The following is a 15,588-nucleotide window of genomic DNA, read 5'->3' as shown; positions in this document are numbered from 1 at the left end:
GAGAATGATGAGGGCAGTGAATGTACAACTGTGCTTCACACAATTGATGTACGTATGGATTGTGATAAGAGTTATATGAGCCCCTAATAAAACGATTAAAATTTTTTTAAAAGGGGATAAGAACTCTAAAAAAAAAAAAAGAATATATGAGAATATATGGCCTTGGTGATAGAAATGAAGCTGGAGATCGCATGATAGAATTTTACAAGCCCAACTTCATTATAAATAAACCATAAATGACAACGATATATGTGGACACTGCCAGATATAACACATAGGAATCCAATGGGCTGCATCTATGGAAGAGATAGGGAAGAAGACCATTGTCATTAGCCAAAGCACAGTCAGAGACTAGCCATGGAGCAGACCATTAACTGCTTATATGTACATTCAGTTTGAATGTAGGAATGAAGGATGAATGTTGAATGAAGGGGAAAAAAATAATAATCCACTACAGCCTTGAGTATATCCCAGCTGGATTTAGAAACCATCTCAAGAAGAGATTTGAATGAAGACCAGATGAGTTGTGGAATATCATCACGGATTTAAAAGACAGAAAAGAACAAATAGATGTCAGAAGAGATCGAAACGTTCTCTTGAATGTAGAATAGCTAAAGCAAATGGGAAACGTGATGAAGCAAAAGCGCCGAACCGAAGATTTCAAAGGGCAACTCCAAATGACAAGCTAAAACATTCGAAGGAAATACGCAAAGACCTGGAGTTAGAAAATCTAAAGGAACGAACACGCACAGCATTTCTCAAACTGAAAGAACTGGAGACAAAATCCAAGCCTCGAACTGCTGTCGTGAAGGATTCTGTGAGCAAAACATTGGAAAGACACAAAAAACACCAAAAGAAAATGCAGAGAATTCAGAGTCACGCACTGAATCAAAAGTCAGTGTTGAGTCATTTCAGGAAGTAGCATTTGAAGAACTGAAATGATGGGGGGGAAGTCCAAGCTGCATTGCAGGCACTGGCCAGCAATGAGGGTCTAGGTTTGAAGGAATACAAATTTAAATGTCTCAACAAATGAATGGAGTACTGGAAGTTCTCACTCATCGTGCTGAGAAATTTGGAAGACAGTTACCTGACCAACTGACTAGAAGAGATTTACATGTGTGCATGTGATAGTTGGCTTGTTATGCATGTGAAAACTGCACATTGAATAAGGAAGAGTGCATAAAAAATGATTTATTTGAATCATGAAGTTGGCAAGGAATTTTGAAAGTTTCATGGCCTGGCAGAAGAACAAACAAATCTATCTTAGATAAAGTACAGCCGGAATGTTTCTTGGAAGCAAGGATGGCAATAATTCATCTCAGGTACTTTGGACTCGTTATCAGGAGAGACTAGTCCCTGTAGAAAGGACCAGTCCAAAGGACTACTCATGCTTAGTAGAGGGTCAAGAAAAAAGAGTTCGTCCCCGGACAAGATGGATTGACACAGTGACTGAACAATGGGCTCAAATCTAACAAACATTTTGAAGGTAGTGCCGGGCCACACAGGGTTTAGCTCTGCTGTACACAGGGTTGCGCGCTATGAGTTAGAGCCAATTCAATGGTATCTAACAATGATAAGGCAAAGGTCTGGTAGGATCGATTTCAACTTAATTAGATTATAATTCTACTGTGCCCTGTATCGGTAGAGTTTTTGCCCATAATTTATTTGCCACACTTGCTGTTGCCGCTGCTTGTAATCGTTTCTTAGCTCTCTGTGTGGGTCCTCTTGCATTCTTCAGGTCTCTTGCTTAGATGATACCTTGCTTAGATGGGCTTCCCTGACCACCAATGAAACAGCAGCTCTTTCACCTTCAACTTCCCTCAGTGATCCTCTATCCCCAAGGCCTACTGTACTCTACTGCGTAGTACTTATCACCACCTGATGTCTTGCATGCATTTTAAATGGTATGTCTCCACCTTTAAGAATACACATTCCATTTTGTTGGGGGGAGCGAGGAGGGAGGGGGAAGATGAGGACCTAATGTTGGGGGTTTAAGTGGAGAGAAAATGTTTTGAAAATGATGTACAAATGCGCTTTACATAATTGATGTGTGTATGGATTGCGATAACAGTTGTATTAGCCCCTAATAAAACGTTAAAAAAAATTTTTTTTTCAGACAAAAAAAAAAAAGACTACACATTCCATTCAGAGCACACTTGCTTGCCTTTTCTGCGTATCACTGTATCTTTAGTGCCTAGAACAATGCCTGGCTTATTGCAAACACTTAATAAATATTTAGTGTTAATTCAGTCCCCATTGTACCCACCTCAGGAGCCCTGGTGGAGTAGTGAGTTATGAGCTAGGATGCCTAACCCCAGGGTCAGTACCCTGAAACCACCAGCTGCTACAGAGGAGAAAGATGAGGCTTTCTACTCCTGTAAAGAGTCAGTCTCAGAAAACCACAGGGGCAATCCTACTCTGTCCTATAAGCTCACGATGCGTCAGAATTGACTCGGTGGCAGGGAGTTTTTTCTTTGTTTGAATACCCACCGCCGGTGAGTCGACTGTATTAGTCATCGGCTGTTAATCATTAGGTGCCATTCATTCGGTTCAGACGCATCACAACACTATGAGCAACAGAATTGCCATCCTCAGTCATTCCTATGTTGAGCTCATGGTTGTAAGCCCCCTGTCAATCTTCCTTTCTTTCTCTAAGCCTCTACTTCGACAAGCATAATGACCTTCTCCAGGGACAGGTCCCGTCTTGAGCACATGTTCCAAGTTTGTGAGATGAAGTCTCGCCATCCCCGATAAGGAGCCTTCTGGCTGTACCTCCTTCATCACAGGCTTTGTCGCTCTTCTGTCAGTCAATGGTATCTTGAATATGCTTGATCAGTTTCAAAATAGGAAGGCATCCATTTTTCTTTGATCTTCCTTGTCCATTGCCCATATTTCACATGCCTATCAAGCAATCTAATATTATATGTTAAAAGCACCTTTGCTTTTAACATGTAAAAGAACCTTTGCGGTGTATTTGCCCAGTACATTACATTATTTGGTTTCCTGACTGCTGCTTCAAAAATGAAAGCCCTGACAACTTCAATGTTGTCTCTGTGTATCGTGTGTTACATTTTGGTCACTTGTGAGGATTTTTAAATTGTCGTTGTTGGGTGAAACCCATATTGACCACTGTAGCCTTTGATCTTCATGAGTAAGTGCTTCAAATCCTCTTCACTTTCAGCAAGCAAGGTTGTGCTCCTCTACATTTTGCATGTTGTTCACGGGTCTTCTTCCGATCCTGGTACCGCATTTTCTTCAGTTCCCTTTCTCAGATTATTTGCTCAGCATACAGATTAAATCCGTATGGTGAAATAGTGTGGAACAGTGACAAAACCCGGATGCATACCTTTCCTGATTTTAGATGCATGTTCCATCACAATGACTGTTTCTTGGTCTCTGGACAGCTCCACCTGAGCACAAGCCCATGTTTTGACATTCCCATTGTTTGCAGTGTCAACCACAATTTGTTATGATCCAGTGTTCGATGCCTGTTGCATAGTTAATAAGACACAGAAAGATAATAGCTTTCTGATATTATCTGTTTCCTGCCAAGGTCCATCTAACATCCATAATGATACCCCTCATTCCACAGCCTCTTCTGAATCTGACTTGTGTTTTTGGCGGCGTACTGTCGTGTGCTGCTGCAATCCCTTTTGAATTATCTTCAGGGAAAAAATTACTTACATGTGGCTTAATGGCATTAGTCAATAACTTCTGCATTCTGTTTGGTCAATTTTCTTTAAATTTGGCACAAACATGGCAATAATATTTAATTTCTTGCTTTTGTTAATCCCATTGGGGGTTGTAATTTAGTAAAACTTTAGGATAATTGATGCTTTGTAAGTACAGTGAATCACGGTGTTTTGATGTTGTTCTGTTCTCCTTCCATTTATGAACAATTCTAAATGATAACAATGACCAAAAAGGCGGGCTCAGAAAGTGACTGTGTGGCTGCACATAGTGCATGTCCAGTAGTCAAAGCTCACTGATTAAGAAAAGAACAACAACTAAAAAAACAAACTCACTAGTCAGTGAGATTTTTTAACGAGACGATTGCAACCTATACTGTCCCTGTCTTTACATCTTTAGCACTTAGCACAGGCCCTGGAATTTGGTGCTCAATAAATGTGTGTGCAAACCCCTCGCCCCCAAAATAAAATTTTTTTTAAAGTGTGTGCATTAGTAGAGCTCAGGCTAATTGTGATGAGTTCATATAAGACTCAATAGTGGAAACAAATCTTACTCCTAACCCCATTGTGTGCACTGGATAAATGTGCATCTAGTCCCTTATCTTTGAATGTGTTGACCTCCCAAAAAGTTATGTTGAAGTCCTGGCCATTGTGACTGTGACCTTATTTGGAAATAGGTCACTGCAGATGTAATTAGTAAAGATAAGTTCATTCGGATGAACCCTAGTCTCTTACGAGAAGGCTCACTTTCAAGCCATGTAAGAGTGAGGCAGAGATTGGACTATCCTGCCACAAGTCAGAGAGCACCTGGTGCCACTGGCAGTTAGGAGAGACGAGAAAAGATCTTCCCCCAGCGTCTTCAGAGAGCGAATAGCCTGGCTTATACCCTGCATGGGGTCATATGGGCCCCCAGAACTGTATGACAATAAATGTGTTTTGTTTTGCTTTTAAGCCACTCAATTTGTGCTAATTGATGCGCACAGACCCCCCCCAAACAAAACCCACTGCCACTTAGTCAATTCTGACTCATGGCGACTGTATAGGACAAGGGAGAACTGCCCTTATGGGTTTCTGAGACTGTGACTCTTTTAAGGGAATAGAAAGCCTCATCTTGCTCCCATGGAGTGGCTGGTGGTTTCAAAGGGCCCGCCTCGCGGGTAGCAGTCCAACGTATAACCACTATACCACCAGGACGTCAGGAAAATACTGATGCTACTTTTTCTCTGGCCTAGGTATCACAAGTCAAATCAATGAGCCAAAAATATATATATTCTAAATAATGTTTTCAATCACATAGATAAATTTAGATATACATTAAGTAAATATTTAGACAACATTAGGTCAATATTTATTCTACCATTTCTTTGGAATTATAAACCCAATCACATACATTGGACTGGCATGATTTGATTTACAAAGCTGTAACTATGAGCATGCAAATGTGCTATGGTCATGATTTTGTTTGTTGGCATCCCAGGGAGGATTTCCTGTCCACCAGACCTGTCCCAGTCAATTTGTGAGAAGTTTTAATCAGATTCTTCTGCCTCAGTGGATGACCTCTAGGTCCCTTATTCCCATTTTGGCTTCCATATGGATCAGGAGTAATTACTTTGTAATGTTTCCTAGTAGAGAATCACCTTAAAATATTCTCAGCTAGAACAGCTTCTAATGTAGCACTGCAATTACCAGGGCTGTACAATCAATTATGGAGTCAGGATTGCTGACTGTGCAATACTACGTATTCTTTCAAAATGTTTCTTCTACATTTTGCTTAATACATATACAAAGCATCTCATAAAAATGGATTTCTATTTTGATCTATTGTAGTAAACTGTGCACAACATAAAATTGGCCATTTTAACCATATTCCGTCCAGTGGCATCAATCATATCTACAGTGCTGTGCGACCTTCACCACTACGTGTTTCAAAAACTTTTCTTCGCCCCAAGCTGAAATTCTGCACCCATTCAGCAGTAGTGCCCCATTTTCCCTTCTCTCAGCCCATGATAACCATTCATCTACTTTCTATTTCTATGCATTTCACTAGTCCATATATTCCATTTGCCTGGGGTCATGCACTAATTGTCCTTTTGTGTCTGGCTTACTTAACTTAGTCTAAAGTTTTCATGGTTCAACCCAGTTTCCATGTTTATGTTCACTCTTGCTAAAGCAACCCTGACTTAAGTGTTTCTAAATTTATCATGACGTGCAAAGGACGTTTATGTAGAATAAAAACAGATTCCATTACTGAACAACTCTGGTTACTAGCTCTACACTCTCAAACAAGTTACCTAACCTCTCTGCACTTCAGAATCGTTCATTTCTACAACAAAAATAGCACATCAAGTTAATGTGATGGTTTAAATAAAATAAAGCTTATATAGAAAAGTGAAAGATTATATAGCATACCTGGTACTCAAAAAGAGTTAAATGATTGTTTTCCAATGAAATGCTGCTAATTCGCTGAGAATCGTGGATTTAAACCAAAAGCTGATCATTCATAGAAATATATTTAAAATGCACATTAAGATATTGATATGTAAGTTAATAAAAGGGAGGCCTTGGCGGCATAGAGGTTACGCACTGGGGTGAGATTTGAAAGGTCAGCAGTTCGAAAGCACCAGTCACCCCTCAGGAGAAAGATGCAGCTTTCTACTCCCGTAAACAGTCACCGTCCCTGAAATTCACAGGGGCGCTTCTACCCTGGTCACTTTTGTAGCAGTCTATGATGTAGTCAGCATTTTGTCTTCAACTCCTGAATTCAAATGCATTAACTCTTTCTTTTTCAGTCCTCTCGCTGTCCAACTTTCATATCTAGCTCTCAAGCAACTGAAAATACTCTGATGCACCTGAAGTCCACCAAACGACAGCTCTGGTTTGGTGGTGGTGGTGGAGGGTGACAGCTCTGGTTTGGTGGTGGTGGTGGAGGGTGATGGTGGTGGGGTTTGGCGGGAGAAAGAGCAGGGTTCTTGACACTTTAAAGCAGCAGTTCTCAACCTGTGGGTCGCGACCCCTTTGGAGGTCAAACGACCCTTTCACAGAGGTCTCCTGATTCATCACAGTAGCATAATGACAGTGGTGAAGTAGCATAATTTTCTGGTTTGGGGGCCACCACCACATGAGGAACTGTATGAAAGGGTGGCGGCCTTAGGAAGGTTGAGAACCACTGCTTTAAAGAGGTCTTTTACAGCAGGTTGGCCCAAAGCAAGACCTAAAACGGATGCATTTATAAAGTCAATTTTTGAATCAGACAGATTGTTTTGAGTTGTGGCTCAGCCCTTCCGTAGCTATGTAATCTTGACCCAGCTGGAGGTTCTGCATAAACAAAACCAGGATGACAATAATAACTACCTTCAAAGGTTGTTGAGAGGATGAAAGAGGCACCATATGAGAAATACCTGGCGCATATATTAAGACATAGTTCCCTTAGTGCTTGTTCATACCTCTGCTCATTTGTGAACATTGCAGGTTAAGATCAAATGAAAACAGACCCTGCTCTCAATGACCAGACTGATAAACGGCCACGGTTATTACTCCTCCGTAGAGAGAAGCCGTACGTGCAGTGAAAATCCTACCCAATAACTCCTGGGCTCCTATTGCGGCAGAGCGGCCAGCCAACTCAGCAAAAGCAACTCCTGCTTCAAGGAAGATTGCATTACTCTGGGATTTTCTGCACGGCCCCGGCTGATGGGGGCCTTTTTAGCTAGTGACCCTGGATTTTAACTAATGATCTCCAGCTGTTCTTATTTTGCCTCCCCCGCCCTTCTCATTTAACCTCCTGTCTCCCTGGTCTCACATCCTTAAAGTTCTTACAGGAAAAGGGGGACAGGGCCAAAGTCCTCAACCAAGGTCGCCTATCTTCTTGAGGGGAGATAGTTCCTCCTAACCAGGGCTGCTGGCTTTTATACCGGTGCACAAAGAAACATTCACTGGTGGAGGACGGCCCCTAACAACCTCCAAATGTGTCAAAAAGCCTTTTGGGGTTTTTGATATTATATAAGCCAAGCGTTCAGTGAGGCAGGTCCATAAAACAACCCCCCAAAGTACACAATCCAACACCAAGTTTAATTGCCAACACCTGTGATGGAAAGGCCTCTTTCTCAGTAGATGTGCAATAAAAGACACATTTAGAAGACAGACTGAATACAGACACAGCTTTGCTGAGTCATGCTGAGAACCATCTGCCCGCAAAACTGGCAAAAGGTTTCACTGTTTCTCAAAATGTCAACCTGAGAGATTTGGCTATGGACTAAACCTGAGCTAAGCGGGCCTGAAGCACCAAGCAGGGTCGAGAACACAAAGGGACACAAGGAGGATGAGATGAACTTGGCCCGAAGACTCTCCCTTCTACTGGTGACCTGGGGGGTTCTATCCTGTTCAGAAACACTCTCACCCGCCCACATGTCACTTTCTAAATCTGATCATCCTTTCAAGGGGACTGCTGGTAAGTAGATTAGGAAGTGTACCTTCCATTGTAATTGAATATTTAAAACCAGGCTTTCTTTCAGAGTGCACCTGAGCCTACCACGATGTCTCCTCAGCTAGACCTATAGCCATTTGGCCCTTCCACTTACATTTACAATGATGTTATTTCCCAAGGGCTCAGAAAGACTTTTGAAAATGGCATCAAATTCAGTTATAAACTCATTTTCTAAATTGCTTTCTCCATGTCAGCCATGCTTGGTTCAAAACCTGCTGATTCCATTAGCCACACAAAGAACGACTGGTTCTCCTCTTGGTTTACAATGGCTTGTCTTCCTTTATTTTAACGCTAAATGTAACTCGAATCTCTATCCCATTAGTTTGAAACGACTTAGGACAGAAACCAGGGCTTTTTCTTCTTCTCAGTTTTCACAGCACCCAGCAAAAGACATGCATGTACACACACAGACATATGTGATATTAGTTCATAATAGTTAAGTCTTGTTTTCCTAAAAAAAGAAAAGTATAAGTACGCCCCCCCCAAAATCAGTATGAAGCACAAACTCATAATTACTGTGTTACTTCTAAAAATAGTTTTAAACGAAGTGCTGAATAGGAATCCCTGAGTGATATAAAACAATGCTTCTTTGAGTGGACAAAGTCCCCTCTTGAAGGGCACTGGAATGGCCCAGAGAAGCTGCAAAAGTAGATGACGTTACTGCAGCGGTTCGCAACCTGTGGGTCACGATCCCTTTGGGGGTCGAACGACCCTTTCACAGGGGTCGCCCGATTCATCACAGTGGCAACATGACAGTGCTGAAGTAGCAAGAAACTAATTTTATGGTTCGGGGTCACCACCACATGAGGAACTGTATGAAAGGGTGGTGGCCTTAGGAAGGCTGAGAACCACCACTTTACTGTATCCTGGGCCATAAGCTATGGAATAAAAGTTTACTTCCCGGGGCCACAGGGTTTTTGTTGTTGTTGTTTTCCTGCAATGGAGTTGACAGGCCAGATGTGTTTAAGAACCAGTGGTGTAGATGGCTGGCATCCTTGACTGCCAGTGAAAGGCTGGAGGTTTGAACCCACCCAAAGACACCTCAGGAAAAAGGCCTGGTGTCTACTGTGGTGGAATGAAGTTCCTTCACATGGCTCTTCTCCTCAAGTCTCTGTAACTCCCACTGCACGATGGATTGGGAATATATGTAACATTCTGTAACATTAAGAGAGGGGCGTGGTCAGTGTTCGTGACCACCACCATTCCCAGCTTTGAAGCAGCAGTAGAGAGACAGCCGTAGAGCACCTTGGAAGAACGCGGCCAAGCTCTCTCTGTGTGAAGCAGCACAGGCTGCTGAGCCCAGAGGTAGCAGAGCCGGGGCAGAGAAACTCAGACGAGCATCACCAAGACTGCGGGTGCCTTCTCCTCATCTGGCTCAAGGGGATGGCGCTGACACAGGTCGCCAGGTGGCCTACCTTCCTGGCCCCCCAAAAAGCAAAGGCCAAGAGACTGTGGCTGGGAGACTGAGGAGCAGCGAGAGGCGTGGCTACCACGTGACTGAGAATCTAAAGACCTGAGAGAGAGTTGGCTGCTGGCTGAGGAGAGGTGAGTGTGGACCATGGATTGTATCCTTACAATGTTTACCAATTCTGACTTGTGGTGACCTCTTAACTTCCCTAATAACCTCCCTGTAATTGTGAGTATTATCTGCAAGTTTTGTGTGACCATTGCAACAAATGATTGAACCCAGCATAGAGCCAGAGTGACATGGGAGGAATGAATGGTTCATGTAAGAATAGGATATCTGCGAATATTCTCGCTGTCCTGGTTTTGTGGTAGCCAGGGCAGGCTAACCATTCGCTATATTAAGACCATGCATGTGTCCCCAGGCTGAGTTCTCTCCCTGAGCCTGGTTTTATCAATGCTGGTGATAAGTCTGCATTTCTGTATATGACTGGTACTCTAGGGATCTTTGTTCAAGTTCAAGATGACTGTCTAGTGAAATAGGAAGTAACAAATGCAAATTTTCAGAAGTATGTCTAAAGTAGGGTGATTCTGCAATAATTTGTTGCCATTCATTAATGTAAAATTAAAAAAATAAAGAAAAAATAAAGAATAGGATACAGAAGGATGGAGGGTGAAGGCATGTCTGACCCCTGGCTCGTGGCAATAGGGAAGCCAGAGGAGGTCGGATAGATCTATCTCCACTGCCATGTACCATATCTATGGATGTATCTATGTACTGATGTGTCTATCGAGCTATATTTAAACCAGCATTGAAAACTGTATTGAGTACAGTTCTGCCAACACATATGGGGTCACCAGGAGGCAGGGTCAGCTCAGTGGTGAATGAATAAGCTCAACATATAACTTACCAGAGCAAGAACTCAAACCTGGTGTCTTCGGTCCATTTTTATGGATCTTACCTTCCCGGATAGCTGTGAATGGGACTCCTTCCTCTGCGTTCATGCTGATGACTTTTAAAGCCACTAACTGGCCATTGATTCTAAAAGAAAGGGGGCAAGGGAGAAAGACACACACTTACTGAGGTGGCCCACAGCCCTGATTTACACCAATGGTGGTTTAACAAAAGTAATTGTCTTTCAAAATATATCCCAACACACGATTTCTCAAAATAAAGTTTATATATATACCAAAATGACACCTGGTCATTATAGAAAATTTGAAAAATACAGAAAAGCACAGAGAAACTGTCCCTCCAAATCCTTCCACGTAATATTTTACCTATATTGCTATTTCATTTCCTTCGTGCATATATTTGAGAACTTCTTATATATTTTTTATCTAGCTTAACGATGTCCTTGCATATACACTTCATCCCCCACGGAATACTCAACCAAGTGGTCAGAGGAATGCTTTTACAGTGAAAATCAAAGCAAATGATTTCTCCACTCAAAAACTCACCATTATCTCCCATTTCATGCTGAATAAAAGCCAAATCCTGACCAAGGCCATCGATAAGGTGCTTACAGATCTGCCGAGGTCCCACCATCACCTCTCACTTCTGACCAGTCACCACGGGGTCCACTCAGACTCCGGGCGGCTCCCATTCATGGATCTTTCAGACATGTTTTAACAAAGTTTACTGTTAACCATCATGGGTAATCTTCTTCCTGGTCTGCAGTATTGTTTTAATCATTTTATTGGGGGCTCATACAACTCTGATCACAATCATACATTCATCAATCATGTCAAGCACATTTGTACATTTGTTGCCATCATCATTTTCAAAACATTTTCTTTGTACTTGAGCCCTTGGTAACAGCTCCTCATTTTTCCCTCCCTCCCTCATGAACCCTGGATACTTTATAAATTATTATTATTTTTTCATGGATTACACTGATCAATGTCTCACTTCACCCACTTTTCTGTTGTCCATCCCCCTAGGAGGGGGTTATAGGTAGATCATTGTGATTGGTTCTCCCTTACTCCCCCCACCTTCACCTTCCCCTTCTAGTATTGCTACTCTCAATATCAGTCCCGAGGGATTTATCTGTCCTGGATTCCCTGTGTTTCCAGCTCTTATCTGTACCTGTGTACATGCTCTGGTCTAGCCAGATTTATAAGGTAGAATCGGGGTCATGATAGTGGGCGGGTGTGGGTGGGAAGGAAGCATTAAAGAACTAGAGGAAATTTGTGTGTTTTTTTCAATGGTGTTATACTATGCCCTGACTGGCTCATCTCTTCTTTGTGACCCTTCTGTAAGGGGATGTCTTATCGTCTACAGATGGGTTTGGGGTCTCCATTCCACAGCCGCCCTCATTAACAATGATATGATTGGTATGCAGTATTTTATTCTCCAGACATTTAGTATATTTTGTAAGCATAAAAGATGCAGAATTTACTGTTCTCTGCATAAGGCATCCTTTATAGAAGGCACCCAGGTGGCACAGTGGTTAAACATCCAGCTGGTAACCCAAAGGTTGGAACTTGGAACCCCCGGGCCACTCCCTCTGTGGGAGACAGATGGGCTCTGTGTCCATAAAGATTCACAGCCTTGGAAACCTTATGGGGCAGGCAGTTCTACTTTGTCATACAAGGTCCCTATGGGTCTGAATTGACTTGATGACCAAGACCTTGGCTTGGTCTGGTTTTGTACTTTAAAGACAGCAGCTTCAGTTTCTCTATGAAGGCAGTGTGAAAATATGAAGCAGCAACTCAAGCTTATCATTGGGATTGAGAGAGGGATATGCAAAACCACTCTTCAGTCAGTTTGTTGTACTGTGGCTTGCATGTTGCTATGATGCTAGAAACCATGCCGCCAGCATTTTATTTTATTTGTTTCACAAGTTGCTCTCTACACTCGAGCACTCTTCTGAGTCTTTCAATATCTATTCTGATCTTTTTATTCTAGCTTGTATTTTTTAAATCATTTTTAGGGGCTCATACAACTCCTATCACAATCCCTATATACATCAATTGTGTCAAGCATATTTGTACATTTGTTACCCTCATCATTCTCTAAACATTTTCTCTCCACGTAAGCTCCTGACATCAGCGCCTCATTTTCCCCCTCCTTCCCCACTCCCCTTCCCTCATGAACCCTTGATAATTTATAAATTATTATTTTGTCATATCTTACACTGTCTGACGTCTCCCTTCACCCAATTTTCTGTTGTCCGTCCCCCAGGTAGGAGGTTATCTGTAGATCCCTGTAATCAGTTCCCCCACCCTCCCGGTATTGCCACTCTCAGCACTGGTCCTGAAGGGATCATCCACCCTGGATTCCTGTGTTTCTGGTTCCTATCTGTACCTGTGTACATCCTCTGGTCTAGCTGGATTTTTAAGGTAGAACTGGGGTCATGATAGTGGGGGTTGGGGGGAAGGAAGCATTTAGGAACTAGAGGAAAGTTGTATGTTTCATCATTGCTACACTGCACCCTGACTAGCATTTAAAAACTCACACAGTCTCCCAGGATGAATAGGTTCCAGTGGAACTTCCAGACTAAGAGAGACTAGGAAGAAGGAAAAGACAGTTCCCTTATAAGGGATAAGATGCTGAACTTTCCCAAATAGAAGACTTCTTAAAGGGCTGAGCGCAGGACCAGATGATTTTGAGTGACTAACCATGTAGCTACCCAAGTTCTGAATTGCTGTCCCTCTACTGACATGGTCCACCAGGCTGAGGAGAGGGACTTAGGCTTCTGCACAGCACATGGACACCTTGCTGCTCTCAGGCTTTCAGTGAATCAGAGTGCTGGGGCTGGTATTTCTGGATCACAGCTATGCCACGCTGTGAAGTGCCCACCCAGATGCCAGTAGTCCCCGCCCCACCCACATGCTCATTGTTATTCGCTGGAGACAGCACGGAAGTACCATCAAAGAAGAATGAAGAAAATAGAAGACACATGGGAAAAATTACTCCAGAGGATGAATGGACCACAAAGAACCTCAGCTTCCACAATCCTGAGACCAGAAGAACTAGATAGTGCCCAGCTACCACTGCTAACCACCCTGAAAGGGATCACAAAAGAGCCTCCTGAGTAGAGTGGGAGAACAAAGTGGCAAAACTCAAACAAAAATAGACCAGGCTTACTGGTCTGGTGGAGACTGGTGGAATCCCAAGACTATGGCCCTTAGCTACTCTACACTCCTAGCACTGAACTCACCCCTATGACTTAGCGTTCAGCCCAACAATACACAGGCATAGAGGGGAAGAATCACATACAAGAGGTTTAGACTCCTTTGAACAATCAACCGTACCAAATCAAAAGGACAGCATTTGCCTGGGGATAAAAACTCTTGGAAGCAGGAAGGGACAAGAAAGAAGGATGAATAATAATGGTAAAACACAGGGAGGGTGGAAGTGGGAAGAGTGCTGGTACATCTTGGGGTTTAACTGTACAACCAATGGATGGATTATTGAATGCAAAACCAATTGGCTCTGTAAAAGTCTCAAATCATAATTTAAAAGTTTTTTTTTAACTTAATTGCAAATACCTTTTTTTCTCCCCAACAATATAAATGGCAACAATACAAATGGGCCTGTGCTAGTCTGGGTACTTTAGAGAAACAAATCCACAGCAACTTATGTATAAGAGAGAGTTTTATATAAAGGTTAAGTGTGCATCAAGAAAACATCCCAATCCAGTGCTGCCCAAGCCCACAAGTCCAACATTAACCCATATGTCCAACACCAATCCACAAAGTCCTCCTTCATCTCACAAAACAGATGGAATGATACCGACTGCAGGAGGAAAGCCTAGTCAGTGAATGTGTAAGCTTCTCAGTGCTGGCAGGGGTCTCCACACGGGTGCTCCAGCACACAGGGCTGCATCGGGGTAGGTCTATGCGGCTTCTCCTTGGGGATGTCTTGCAGGAAGTCAACCTTGCAAGCTGAAGCAGGGAACTGGCTAAGGCAGCTGCATCCTGGTCTGGCCATCAGAAAGCAAGAGACCCAAGAACCAGAAAGGTGAGGCTCACAGAGCCATTTATCCCTCCTCCCTTCAATTAACCCCACATGTGTTTATCGGCCAGGTTGGCACAATAAACTAACCCAGGGCCTCAACAGAAGGAATAAACAGTAACCAAATGCACATACACAATGAAGAAGCTCAAGATTGTCAACCAAAACAAGACCAGGGGCTGAGTGTGGAACAGATTATCAATTGCTCATATGCAAGTTCAGGGTGACATCGAAGAAAATCAGAACAAGTCCACAAGAACCAAAGTCCCACCTTGAGTATACGTCACCTGAGTTCAGAGACCATCTCAGGAAGCAACGTGATGCACTGAACACTGATGATCAGACACCAGACAAGTTGTGGTATGGCATCAAGAACATCATACCCAAATAAAGCAAAAGGCCCTTAAAAGCCAGGAGAGAAAGAAAAGGCCAGTGTGGCTGTCTGAAGAGACTCTGAAAGGTGCTCTTAAGTGTAGACTAGCTAAAGCAAATGGGGGGGTGGGGATGAAATCGAAGAGCTTAACAACCAAAACAATCTCCAAGGGCAGCTTGAAAGGACCAAGGAGAGCACTGTACGAACCATAGAAGCCCTGGATCTAGGAAGCCAAACGAGAGGAGCCCGTTCAGCAAACCTCAAGCTGCAAGAACTGAAGAATCAAGCTCTGAGTTGAGGTAATGGAGGATCCGTGGGCAGAATACTGAGCGATGCAGGAACAATCAAAAGAAGATGGAAGAAACAGTCTGTTCCAAAGAGGATTGGTCAGCATCCAGCTGTTTCAAGAGGTGCCATCTGACCAAGGACCATTGTTACTGAAGGAAGAATTCCAAGCGGCAGCGGAGACACTGGCAAGAAAACCAGGCTGGAAGAATTGACGGAATGCCATTTAAAATGTTTCAGGGAACCGATGCCACATTCGTCCATCCGAAGAGCAGAACATCACTTGGAGGACTAAGGCACACCTGCTCCGAAGTAGGTTATTTTCACGCCTTTCAGATGCAGGTGAAAGTTGGGTATCGAGTGAGGAAGGTTACAAAAGAATTGATGCATTTGA

At 43.0% G+C, this 15,588-nt stretch overlaps 1 protein-coding gene and 1 non-coding gene across 3 annotated transcripts in view; one reads left to right on the top strand and one right to left on the bottom strand.

Annotated features, from left to right (window-relative positions):
* CDK15 (cyclin dependent kinase 15) overlaps nucleotides 1–15,588 on the bottom strand; it is a 116,257-nt gene that overhangs the window by 98,765 nt on the left and 1,904 nt on the right. The window contains exon 4 of one of the 2 annotated variants that reach the window (XM_004701534.3): nucleotides 10,536–10,615. In XM_004701534.3, coding sequence (XP_004701591.1) covers nucleotides 10,536–10,615 — 80 coding nt within the window. Of the gene's footprint in view, nucleotides 1–10,484; nucleotides 10,616–15,588 lie in introns of both variants that reach the window. The other variant, XM_045296308.1, reaches the window with a different exon arrangement.
* Nucleotides 9,914–10,045, top strand: LOC115872064. The gene has a single exon (XR_004047627.1). It is a non-coding gene; the product is annotated as a small nucleolar RNA SNORA72 (small nucleolar RNA).

The sequence above is a fragment of the Echinops telfairi genome, unplaced genomic scaffold, assembly GCF_000313985.2.
Source record: "Echinops telfairi isolate 266 unplaced genomic scaffold, ASM31398v2 ScPeMD7_3;HRSCAF=10, whole genome shotgun sequence".
In the NCBI taxonomy this organism is placed as follows: Eukaryota; Metazoa; Chordata; class Mammalia; order Afrosoricida; family Tenrecidae; genus Echinops; species Echinops telfairi.
The sequence above is the reverse complement of the archived record's forward strand: the minus strand, read 5'-3'. Positions and strand labels throughout refer to the sequence as shown.